We start from the raw sequence: 12,110 nt of genomic DNA, 5'->3' as shown, positions 1-12,110 counted from the left end.
AATCCAGACAGGAGATGGGGGAAACGAGGGAAAAGTTGGGTTAGTGACGTATTTATACAAGGCACCACTTTGTCGGCGGGAGGAGAGGAGGCAGCGGATCCGGGGCGGCGCGGGGCAAGGAGGGGAGGGGCCGACCGTCGGCGGGAGGAGAGGAGGGGAAGGGCCGGGGCTAGCCGCCGGCAGGAGGTAGTGAGAGGGAGCGGGGGCAGGGAGAGGGCGCGCGTGTGAGTGGGGGCAATAAGGAGAGGGCGACCGTGGGTGTGTGATTTTAGGGCGTCGGTGCGTGGGGCTTTGTCGAGTGTCCTGAATCTGGACTCTGGCAAAAAAATTTCCTCATTTTTTCCCTTCGCATTCTTTTTTAGATTTTTTTATTTCTTTGCTGAGTGCAAAAAAAACACTCAACAAACCTCTTGTTCTACCGAGTGTTTTTTTTGACACACAGCAAACCCCATGTTTTGCCGAGTGTTTTTTTGACACTCGGCAAACCCTTTGTTTACCGAGTGTTTTTTTTCGAGTGTTTTTAGTTCAACACTCGGCAAAGAGCTTGTTTGCAGAGTGACCGAGAAAATACACTCGGCAAACATAAAAATACTCGGCAAATTTGAGGATTCCGGTAGTGAGCCACGTGCCCGTGCCGCGCCCCCACCCTCTCTCTCGCTCCCCTTGCGCACAACAAAACCGAAGAGAGAATGATACAGTGTTTTTCTCCCACGGCAAATCAGCCAACAGTATTTCCAGTCTTTCTTATCGGCAAAGCGAACGGAACTACTCCCTCCATCTAAAAAAAAAATACAATTATAGCTTTGAACCTATATATCTATCGTGTCCAAATTTAAAGCTATAATTGTGTTTTTTTTTAGACCGAGGGAGTAGGCGGTACTAGCCTGTAGCCCGCAACCCAAAACGACCGCGAACATAGCCAAGCCGAGCTGGGGGTGTGCATGTGGAGAGAGGGAGGGCCCGTGAAATATCGCTGATGAGAGAGGGTGGGAAGGGAGACGCAGTAGTACAGGGGCTGCAGGCAGGTGCTTGTCCCTTAGCTGGAACCCTCCCGTGTCGGCCTCATCCCACCGCCGGACCGCCCTGCCCTGCGCAACGCGGCTGCGGTCGCCTATAAGGCGAGCCCAGCCAGGCCCAGGCCATTTGCCCTTTGCCCCCGTCCGTCGTCCGTCCGTTCCTCACCTCGCCTCGCCCCGCTCCCCCTCATCAGGTAGCGAGTGGTAGCACACAGCCACGCACAGCAGCCGCCCTGCTCGGCGTAGGCACAGGCACAGGCTCAGGCACAGGCACAGCACAGAGCGAGCGAGACAGGGGGAAAGAGACAGAGCCAGCCAGGTAAAAGGCAAAAGCACAGCACATTAAAAGAGAGGCCGGAAGCAGCGGCAGAGCGGAGAGAGAGAGAGAGAAGCATACATGGCGATGCCCTTTGCCTCCCTGTCTCCGGCAGCCGATCACCGCCCCTCCTCCCTCCTCCCCTTCTGCCGCGCCGCCCCTCTCTCCGCGTAAGCCATCTCCTCTTCTCCCGTCTGGCAAAAGCCCCTCTTCTTCGCGTGCTCTATGCCACCCGGATGCGCGCAGACTCCTCCAGGTATCTAATGCGGCGAGCTTTGCTTTGCAGGGTGGGGGAGGACGCCGCGCAGCACCAGCAGCAGCACACGATGAGCGGCAGGTGGGTGGCGAGGCCGGCTCTCTTCACGGCGGCGCAGTACGAGGAGCTGGAGCACCAGGCGCTCATATACAAGTACCTCGTCGCCGGCGTGCCCGTCCCGCCGGACCTCCTCGTCCCCCTACGCCGAGGCTTCGTCTACCACCAACCCGCCCGTAAGCACGGCCCCGCGCCGCCTTCCCATTACATCCCTTCCCTCGCACGCTTAACGCTTTTGCATTTGCTCAACCACGGCGTCGTCGTCGTCGTCGTCCATGCAGTGATCTGGTTGTTTATTCGGATCGAGGGATTCAGGTGTCCTCCCCGTCCGTTTGTTAATCGTCTCCGGTCATTTTTTAATCTCGTCCTGGATCCGGTTCCATTTCCAAAAGGCTAGGAGTAGCGTTTTTTTAATCCGGCCGGAGGAGCTGAAGATTTGCTCTCGACCATAGCTTAGCCTCATGTTCTAATGGAGTTTTTTTTATTGGTTCCATGTGATTAGATAAGATGCTAGGCTTGGCTCCGGCCAAAAGCGGTGGTTAGTTTATTGATGATTGGTCCCTATTCTTGGGGATTATTCCTGTCTGGTTGTTGGGAGCCTAACCACGCTCCCACTGCTGCTGCGGTTTAGCCATCTGCACTGCACCTAATGGACCCCCAAAACACAGTTCCAACCATTTCCCTTCCATCTGCTTTCTTGCTCGTAAATACAACGTAAAAAAAATGACTCGGTAGTTGGTAGATCTACTTCTTGTGTGATTTAACTTGTGCGGAAGATTGGAAGGACGCGTTTCATATTTGATTCTTTGGTCTGATTGGAGGAGCAAAGATGGCACGCGTTTCATTTTTGGTTCTTTCGTCTGATTGGAAAAGTGCCCATTCCGGTATTGCTCCTCGGCCTCCAAATACGCACCGACACAAAACGTGTTCGTACGCACGTACACATGTATGCGCATCGTGCCAGCCATAGCCATTGACTCACTGGCTCTTGCGTGTGTGGTTTCCTTGCAGTTGGGTATGGGACCTACTTCGGCAAGAAGGTGGACCCGGAGCCCGGGCGGTGCCGGCGTACGGACGGCAAGAAGTGGCGGTGCTCCAAGGAGGCCGCCCCGGACTCCAAGTACTGCGAGCGCCACATGCACCGCGGCCGCAACCGTTCAAGAAAGCCTGTGGAAGCGCAGCTCGTGCCCCCGCCGCACGCCCCCCTGCAGCAGCAGCAGCAGCAGCACCACCAGCCCGCGCCCGCTGCTGGCTTCCAGAACCACTCGCTGTACCCGTCGGTCCTCGCCGGCAACGGCGGCGGCGGGGTAGTAGGTGGTGGTGGTGGCACGTTCGGCATGGGGCCCACCTCTCAGCTGCACATGGACAGTGCCGCTGCTTACGCGACTGCTGCTGGTGGAGGGAGCAAAGATCTCAGGTGAGTTTCATTATGTTTTCTGCAACCTCTGTCACATATTCCACTGTTTAGTACTAGTATATGGTGTTAGTTAGCTCTCTGATCGGTGTCAGATGGGTCATGGCACCCGTTGGATGATGAATGCCTGCTAATCTGTTGTGTGATGCACTGTTTCATCATTGTGCTAGATTGTTTTTTTGCTTTGCATTCAGTACTACAGACACTAGACAGCAGCGTGGATCAGTAGTGCGGCACCAGAAGCACTTTTTATTATCTGCCCCAGTCATTAGCTGAGATCTGTCATCGGACAAGTATAGCCAAGAACTGAAAAAATCTCTGCCTCTACACTCGGGGACTGCCACAGAAAAAAAAAATACTCAGTGATTTCTGCTTAGCCCTCTGCTCCCTTTGATCTGGTCATGCTTTCTGGGACCTGATTTCATCCTGAGAAGATGACGCTTTCTGGTACGCAGAGCAGGGTGTTCCATCCTTCACTACATCGTGATGATGAAACACATCTGGGCTCTATGTTCAGAACTAGTGCCTGCATCTCTCTTATGTTCCTGCTCTGTCGTACCCATTTATTATTCTCCTGCGGACTGCTGCTGTTTTTCTCCTTGCGCTGCATGTTCGTTGTCGGACTGGAAATAACGGCAGAACTGCTCACAGAAAACTGGCGTGTTTTTTTCTTTTCTGCCCGGAAACGTCTCATCCATGTGCCTGGAACCTAATAAATCTGAAAAGGCTAGTAGCTTGATAGATTGATAGTATCCTTTGGCCATCTCCTTTTGCACGCCCACGCCGAAGCTTTTGTGCACCCCTCGGCACTTTGCAAATTTACACCGCTTTACCCAAGCTGTCATTGACTCATTGTAGGGTTACCTGCAGGGCACATGATCTTTGTGTTTGCTTACATGATTGGTCTTCCCACTGTTGTTTCTCTGTCTTTTGTCATGAATGGCTGCATGCTTTTCAGAGAATTCCTGCTACACAATAGCACAATCAATAATACTACAACTGTTTCAGTAAACATGGTTTGTGTCGTGTGACCAACAAGAGTTTGTCCATTTGCTGGTGGATCATGTTGATCTCCAGACGGACGTGCTTACTTTTGCTGACATTTCCTTGTGGCATCTGAAATCCAGGTACTCTGCATATGGGGTGAAATCTCTGTCGGATGAGCACAGCCAGCTCTTGCCCGGCGGCATGGATACATCCATGGACAACTCATGGCGCCTGTTGCCATCCCAAACCACCACATTTCAAGCCACAAGCTACCCTGTGTTCGGCACGCTGAGCGGTCTGGATGAGAGCACCATTGCCTCACTGCCGAAGACCCAGAGGGAGCCTCTCTCTTTCTTCGGGAGCGACTTTGTGACCGCCAAGCAGGAGAACCAGACGCTGCGCCCTTTCTTCGACGAGTGGCCCAAGTCAAGGGACTCGTGGCCAGAGCTGGCTGAGGACAACAGCCTTGGCTTCTCGGCCACCCAGCTCTCCATCTCCATTCCCATGGCGACCTCTGACTTCTCCAACACCAGCTCCAGATCGCCGAATGGAATACCGTCAAGGTAAGCACAGTTCTTTTTTCAGGTTTTGATCCTTTCGTTCTGCAAACCTTCTAAATCTAGCACGGCCTTGCAGATGAACAAGTACCATGTGGATCCCAACGTCTCAGAGCTGACGACTCTTTGGTGCTGGCCTCATCGTATCTTGAGGCGTCAACAAATACTTCACTACTAGTTTCATGCTCCTAAATTTTCGAACAATATGCTTATGTAATGCTATTTCTTTCATGTTACACTCTTTACCCGTTTGGAATTGTATGAAGTGGATGGTCTGCGTGGCACGGTTGTTTATTTGACCTTTTTCAATTTGAAAGATCTGTTTCTTGCTAGTTGCTACTCCGTGATCAGTGTCTCTGTCCCTTTCTGGCTCCACTGCATGTGAGAGATTTATCGCTGCATGAATCAGTAATAACTCAAAGATGTTCCCTGCACTTCACATTACCGTGGACAGTATGTCAGTATGAGTTTTGGGTCTAGCCAATAAATCATCAGGGAACATGAAACAAAACTTGCCATCTCTCTCTCGCTAAGAGCAGCGAGCGGAGCTTAGCTTAAGTTGCACGAACAAACGTGACATGGCAACTTTTAATCTGCTGCCAGCCTGCCTTTGCTTGTTGCTTGTGGTTATGAGCAAACTCCACCGCCATGCTTCTTTTTTGATGATCGCTTTGACGTGTTGAGGCGGAAGGGAACATGATGCATAGGCCGAGCTCATGGGCACCCGTCAGGTCGAAGTCGTGGGTGTTCGGAGAAGAAAAAAGCGCAGTAGCGCTGGATCTCTCGCAAAGCTTCCATAGTTGGTGGCGGAACAGGCTGTAACCCTGGACGTGGGTCATCGCACGCACTAGTTCGCTGATCCAGGGAGCAGACGCAGCACAGTTGAGATGAGGCCCGCCGGACAAGGCAGTGCCACTGTACTACGATGGCACGGCGGGTGAGGACTTGCCTGGTGCGATTCGCGTCACGTGTTCTACCGGGTCCCGTACGTCCTTGACGCTGACGCCTTTGGGGGGAATCGCGGATCAGCGTGGAAACACGGTGCCGACGCATGTGACCGATCGAACCAGAGTTCGGGCGAGCCGGCCGGTGTGGTCTCGCTCTCTCCCGGCACGACCGACGGCTAAAGCTAGCGGGGACGCGTAGGCGTCGGCTAGTGCGGGCGTGCCGGGATCGCGCGCGGGCACGTCGGTGACAGTGGCATGCCCGGTGTTGGACGGAGTTAGGTCGTCGGACTTTTGGTTGGTGGCGAGTGGTGACTAATGACTAGAAAGCACGAACGGTCCCCCGGTTTGATGGAGCGTGCGATCTATCCATGAGCCATCCATCCAGATTGCTTCGAGCCGCTGCCTTGTGTGACGGCCGATCGCGCGCTGTGTAGTCTGGATCTGGCTGGGAGAGGGGGATGAAATGATGTCGTAGCGGTCGTTGGGGACAAGGGAGAAAAGTCAACTCGTTGCGTCTCGCGGCATGGAGCAGTGGTGGTCTCCGGTGTACGGACGGCTGGTCCCGGCGTTGGATCATGCGAGTGTCCACGACAACTAGTCCACGTGAAGATCAACGGGCCCGGGCTCAGCTGGCCCACTGACCCTCGGAGAAAGAACACTGAAACGACGCAATACGGCCGCAGGACCACAAGAGGCATCATGCATGCTGGTTGCATCTTGTTGGGCTGGTCCACACTGAGTCAAACTTCCAACAGAATAGCCTAGCACGGTCCACGAAAAGTAGGTTTTATGTGTCCGGCCCATATATCAGTGCCGAAGCCCGTATAGACGGGGAGAGAAGGCATACGCACGCAAAGGCCTTGCAGTACCACCAATTAGCCATCAGGCTTAAAATCCGGCCCGGCCCATGAACGGCGCATCACCGCGGCAGGGGTTCCCGGTGGGGGAGGGGAGACGCCACCGGCAGAGTCTTACGGACGCCTCCCCCAATTCCCACGAGATCCGACTCCGACGAAACTCTCCTCGCCGTCGCCGACCACCGTTGCGGCAGCCGGCTCAGCACAGCGTGGCAGCAGCGCGCGAGGAATACAGAAAGGGATGGGGTGGGGCACAGTGGTTTACGAGGGCGCCGTCGTCGGCTCGTCGCTGGTGGGGCTGGGCTGGGCGGGGCTGTGGTTCCTGAACCGGCGGCTGTACAAGGAGTACGAGGAGCGGCGGGTGCTGGTGCAGATCCTCTTCGGCCTCGTCTTCGCTTTCTCCTGCAACCTCTTCGAGCTCGTTCTCTTCGAGATCCTCCCCGTCCTCTCCAAGCATGCGCGCTTCCTCAACTGGCACCTCGACCTCTTCTGCCTCATCCTCCTCCTCGTCTTCGTGCTCCCCTACTACCACTGCTATCTTCTGCTCCGTAACTCAGGTTCCGGCCCCCAATCAATCTCCCATTGCTTCATTGGTCTCTCCCTATGTGCGGTGTGCGGCTGTCCTGATCGGCTCATCGGTTGTTGACTGCAGGGGTGAGGAGGGAGCGGTCGTGGCTCGTCGCGGCGCTCTTTCTGCTGGTCTTCCTATACGGGTTCTGGCGCATGGGGATTCACTTCCCCATGCCTTCACCAGAGAAGGGTTTGTTGACGTTGCAAACTATTGATTGTACTAAGTAGTATTGATCTCTGGCTTATTCCTTTTTGTATGCTAGCCAATTGTTTGTAACTCAATTCATACCTAGTTGTGTCATAGTGGTTGACTTCATGTTCATCTTGCAGGTTTTTTTACGATGCCGCAGTTGGTCAGTAGGATTGGGGTGATTGGAGTGAGTGTCATGGCTGTTCTTTCTGGTTTTGGTGCTGTCAATCTGCCATACAGTTATCTGTCACTCTTCATCAGGTTTGGAGCTGATCTCATCAATATTGTATTTTCACTTCTGACGACTAACTTTGATCTACATCTTTACGTTGTTATACTGGTCATTTTATAACTATCATGGTTTGCAGGGAAATTGATGAAACAGACATCAAAACCTTGGAACGGCAGCTGATGCAATCCATGGAGACATGTACTGCTAAGAAGAAGAAAATTATTTTGTCCCAGATGGAGATGGAGAGGATTCAAGGATCAGAGGAGGTACTTACTTTACTAGTCCCTGCCTTATGTTTCAGAGTCTGCACATTGGTTTTACATGGAAATATGCACTAGGTGAAAAATATTAAAACTCAAAAGATTTGACTACATGATATTGCCATGTTTTGGTATGTGGTCATGTATTGGAATTGAAGGGGTAATGGATTGTTCCATCTAACACGAAATGGAATAAATTACAACACTGGGGTTGCAACTTGCAAGTGGCAATTCTTTTGTTGTTTGATGCATACCATGTACAGCATGAGCGAATAAAGAACATTTACTTGCAGAAGCTAAAGGCCAGATCGTTTCTGAAGCGTATAGTGGGAACTGTCGTCAGATCTGTGCAGGAAGATCAAACTGAGCAGGGTATACTTGTATCCTTGTTTCCTGCTTTTGTTTGCTTTACATGTTTCTTTGCTGGTGATAAGTATTAATTCCTAGTTCTATCTTGAAGATATAAAAAACTTAGAAGCAGAAGTCCAGGCACTGGAAGAGCTTTCCAAACAGTTGTTCCTTGAGATATATGAACTCCGTCAGGCTAAGGTATTTTTTTTGTGTGCCATGCATGATATCTAATTATCAGTGATAATATTTTGTACTAGTTAGTTGGATACACCCCACTACTTTCTCAACCTTGTTGTTCATCCTAGCATCTTACAAATCATCTGGTAGCTGTAATCCTCATATGATACTGATATTGCGCCATATAAGTATTCGGTGATAGTGATATAGCTGGTGGTCCATACCCTATGCCATAAAATCTTAGAAAAATAACATAAATGTTCTAACAAGACTTCACTGTCTCAGTTTTTTTTTTCTTGTTTTTTGCCCTATATAGTCTTGTAGATGAGTGTGTGTTTTTCCATAGCTCTTCACTTCCCACAAATTTCACAGGACTTTATCTTTTGAGTTAATTTCACAAAACTACAACTATGTGCACATAAGTATCAAGGAACTACAACTTCAGGTATCAGTTTCTCAAAACTAAAACTAACTGAGGCATCTGTTTCAAGCAACTACAACATTTTGCATGTAGGGGACCTATGCCAATGTCTGCCATGTGGATGAATGTAAAATGTTGTAGGATTGTGAAACTGATTGCACAAGTAGTTGTAGTTCTGTGTACTGTGTAGTTATCCTAGAAGTTGTAATTCATTTGTGGTTAGACGCAAATAGTTTTGTTTTTGTGATATTAACTACTTTTTTTTTTGTCTCCCACACCCACACTCCAAATTACATCACTTTTTGTTATAGAATCTTTTACTTCAGTGTACAGGGAGGCCAGCATCGCCGTCCTTTGCAATTTTGCATCTTGCATGTTCATTTAACAGTAGTGACCATTGGGCATGTTTGTTTGCAGTGGATCTTTCTTAGGCTAAGTAATAGCTGTTTCTGTGCTCTCCTGCAATTGCCTTGCAGATAGCTGCTGCGTATTCTCGAACGTGGAGAGGGCATCTTCAGAATCTACTTGGATACGCTTTGTCGGTGTATTGTGTTTATAAGATGCTCAAGGTATTACTCCAAATTGATACATTGTGCATCATCAAATCATCTCATTTCATGTACCATAAGTCCATGAGACACAGAAAATGCTGAACCTGATGGGCATAATTACAAATATATGTTTAATCACTCTGTTTTGGAACAGTTTTATCTAGCTTAACCATGTTGCTGCAAAGATTATTTTTATGGAACTTTGTTTTCAGTCTTCGATTCAAATGTCGCACTTGTGATTTAACCTTATGTATATTACTTTTTTTAATTTTGCAGTCCTTGCAGAGTGTAGTCTTTAAGGAGGTACAAACTTCTCAGCCTTTGTGGATCTAAATGCATTTGCTTGATATTTTTAAATCCACAAACATTTTAATTATTTTCCCTACATTTTCTTTCTCCCAGTCAGGCTCTGTTGATCCTGTAACAAAGACAATAACGATTTTCCTGAGACATTTTGACATTGGCATTGATGTTGCACTGTTATCTCAGGTAAGTATATCATAGCTGAAATAATTGCAAAATGAATCTAAAAATTGCCTCTATGTAGTGTACACTACATAAATAGAATGTGGATGACTTGTTGCCTTCTTAAATGTAATATTAGGTTGTCTTGTTTTTTCATCGCTGTCCTCTTCTAGTTGTATATTCGTTGAGATTCCGACCTTTGTCCTGCTTCACCTTTGTACTTGCAGTATATATCTTTGATGTTCATTGGGATGTTGGTTGTCATATCTGTTCGAGGTTTCTTGGCAAATGTTATGAAGGTGAGTATTATTTATTCATGGATGCTACGTCTATTTATGTATATGAGTTTGTGGTGCCTTCCATTGATCTGTGGTCTTGATTTCTTTTGTATTAACTATTAAGAATCTAACTCTAAACTTGAGCTGTCGTGTCTCATTTTCTGTGCAGTTCTTCTTCGCCGTTTCTAGAGTTGGGAGTGGGTCGACAACCAATGTTATCCTTTTCCTATCAGAGATCATGGGCATGTACTTCATATCTTCCATTCTTCTTATAAGAAAAAGCCTGGCAAATGAATATAGGTATTCCATAACTGAACACGCTGTTTAGTTTAACTTTATTTTCGCTATATATTTTCAGTAATGATCCTGCACTACCTTTTAAAATCCAGTAAAAGCAGGAGACTATATTTAAAATGTGATAGTTTATATGACTTAATAAAGAAAGAACAGTGAATATGTCAATTTAACAATTGATGTCACAAATAAAGGGGTTCTGGCTTTCTGGGTCCCTTGTGAACAACCTTGTTGAATGAAATGATGTTATGCTTCTTTTGATGTCTTTTATGTTTCATAAGGTTTGAAATTTTCAATCATGATCAGGTTCCATCAATATAATATATGGTTGTTATTGCATTTGTGCTCAGGGTGATCATTACTGATGTTTTGGGTGGTGATATCCAATTTGACTTCTACCACCGCTGGTTTGATGCTATATTTGTGGCTAGTGCGTTCCTGTCCTTGCTTCTGATTTCTGCCCAATACACCACCAGGCAAACAGATAAGCATCCGATTGATTGATGCATCTTGCCCACATCTGTGCATGTTGTCTTTTAACCACTATTCATCCAAGGTATGTGCTTATCCTCTAAACTGCACGGATTGACTGTTCTAACTTCTATTGATATTATCCCACTTGTTTTGTCAGGTCGACCCATTCTTTTGTACCACAGTTTCCAAAGGCACTGTTTCTTCATAGACCTCCATACACAGTTACAAAACATAACACGTCAGTTAACTTGAACAAAGTCTCTATTTTGTAAAATGTTTCTTGGTGGCATTGGTTCATGGTAAACAGTTCCTCCATATGGAAGTTTTCTTGTCTGCTGACCCCACACTGCCACAGCGACCATCTGAGTCATGTCTGGTGATGCTGTAATGGGATTCATTGTAGTGCAGTCTGCACGATAGTACATTTTGACGAGGACAATTGAGGAAGCCCATGTTAGGAATGGAGTATGACTTTGTAAAATAGCTTGAAACTAGTGTCCTAGCACGGTATATGTTTGGTGTATCTTAACATTTGCGACCACTCTGAAAGGGATCTGTTATTTATGTGACTACTTCTATATACTACCTGAATCCTTGTAGGTACTTTGTAGTCTGTAAGAATATCCACTATAATGATGATGTTTCTTGGGGGACTCATCCCGTGCTTACATGGTCATGCTTCCACATTGAAACATCACACAGAAATCTCCCCTTTTTCCCTAATGATAAATCCTCGTGCTGTTATGAAGTGTATAGCGTGGTGTTCCTGTCATTGATCTCTGTATGAGCCCGGCCTGTTTGTAATCTAACCATTGGTTCTGTTTGCTTGGAAAGCTTTTGTTTCCTTTTGCACTTATGTATGTTTCCCCCATGTGTTTCCTTTTGCATTTTTGAATGTTTCCCCATGTTTTAGTCGGTTTTCATGCTAAAGTTGATTGCGATTGTCGAATGATCCAGAGATGGATCGGCAAAATTGGGTTCGTACCTAGGTGCTGTTTGTTTGGACGATTTGAGCCCGTCACCGCTTCACAGTGGGAATGGATTGCGCGGTTTGACGTTTGGAAGGATCAGCCAGTAATAGGTCGCAGCGTGAATGGATATAAAACTGTTGTCCCTCCTCTCCCAGCGCCATTCACTCCCTTCCCGGAGTCAGGAAGGCTCAGCGACAAAATCAGACTCCACTGCCCCGTCATCACATCCAACCAGACGAGTCATGTTAACTCTTGGTCTCTTGGCATGGAACGGTTGGCGCTGGCTTTCAGTTCCGATTCATGTTGCCGTTGCCTGCGCTGAAAGAAACAACACCCTAATGTGCTGAGCTGTTCGGCTGATGGTTTTTGCGGTTAATAAGTCGTCTGATGCTTATTTTATTATGAGAGAAAAATACTATACCAACACTGAAAGCAGGTATATGCCGAATTAAGCATCCATCGCTGAGCA

The 12,110-nt window shown here is 48.0% G+C and overlaps 2 protein-coding genes across 2 annotated transcripts; both read left to right on the top strand.

Annotated features, from left to right (window-relative positions):
• Positions 1–1,148: 1,148 nt before the first annotated feature.
• Positions 1,149–4,942, top strand: LOC136497296 (growth-regulating factor 3-like). The gene is made up of 5 exons (XM_066493093.1): positions 1,149–1,502; positions 1,619–1,821; positions 2,657–3,062; positions 4,187–4,609; positions 4,683–4,942. Exons 1-5 carry the CDS (start codon positions 1,414–1,416, stop codon positions 4,684–4,686), a joined length of 1,125 nt encoding a protein of 374 aa, XP_066349190.1. The 5' UTR covers positions 1,149–1,413; the 3' UTR covers positions 4,687–4,942.
• A 1,535-nt stretch (positions 4,943–6,477) lies between these two features.
• LOC136497299 (GPCR-type G protein COLD1) lies at positions 6,478–10,965 on the top strand. The gene is made up of 13 exons (XM_066493094.1): positions 6,478–6,964; positions 7,060–7,167; positions 7,308–7,428; positions 7,536–7,665; positions 7,953–8,031; positions 8,120–8,208; positions 9,085–9,177; positions 9,436–9,462; positions 9,562–9,648; positions 9,852–9,923; positions 10,072–10,202; positions 10,547–10,752; positions 10,828–10,965. The coding sequence occupies exons 1-12, from the start codon at positions 6,649–6,651 to the stop codon at positions 10,698–10,700; spliced, it is 1,407 nt and encodes a 468-aa protein (XP_066349191.1). The 5' UTR covers positions 6,478–6,648; the 3' UTR covers positions 10,701–10,752; positions 10,828–10,965.
• Positions 10,966–12,110: the final 1,145 nt, after the last annotated feature.

The sequence above is a fragment of the Miscanthus floridulus genome, chromosome 12 (assembly GCF_019320115.1).
Source record: "Miscanthus floridulus cultivar M001 chromosome 12, ASM1932011v1, whole genome shotgun sequence".
Lineage (NCBI taxonomy): Eukaryota > Viridiplantae > Streptophyta > Magnoliopsida > Poales > Poaceae > Miscanthus > Miscanthus floridulus.
The sequence above is the reverse complement of the archived record's forward strand: the minus strand, read 5'-3'. Positions and strand labels throughout refer to the sequence as shown.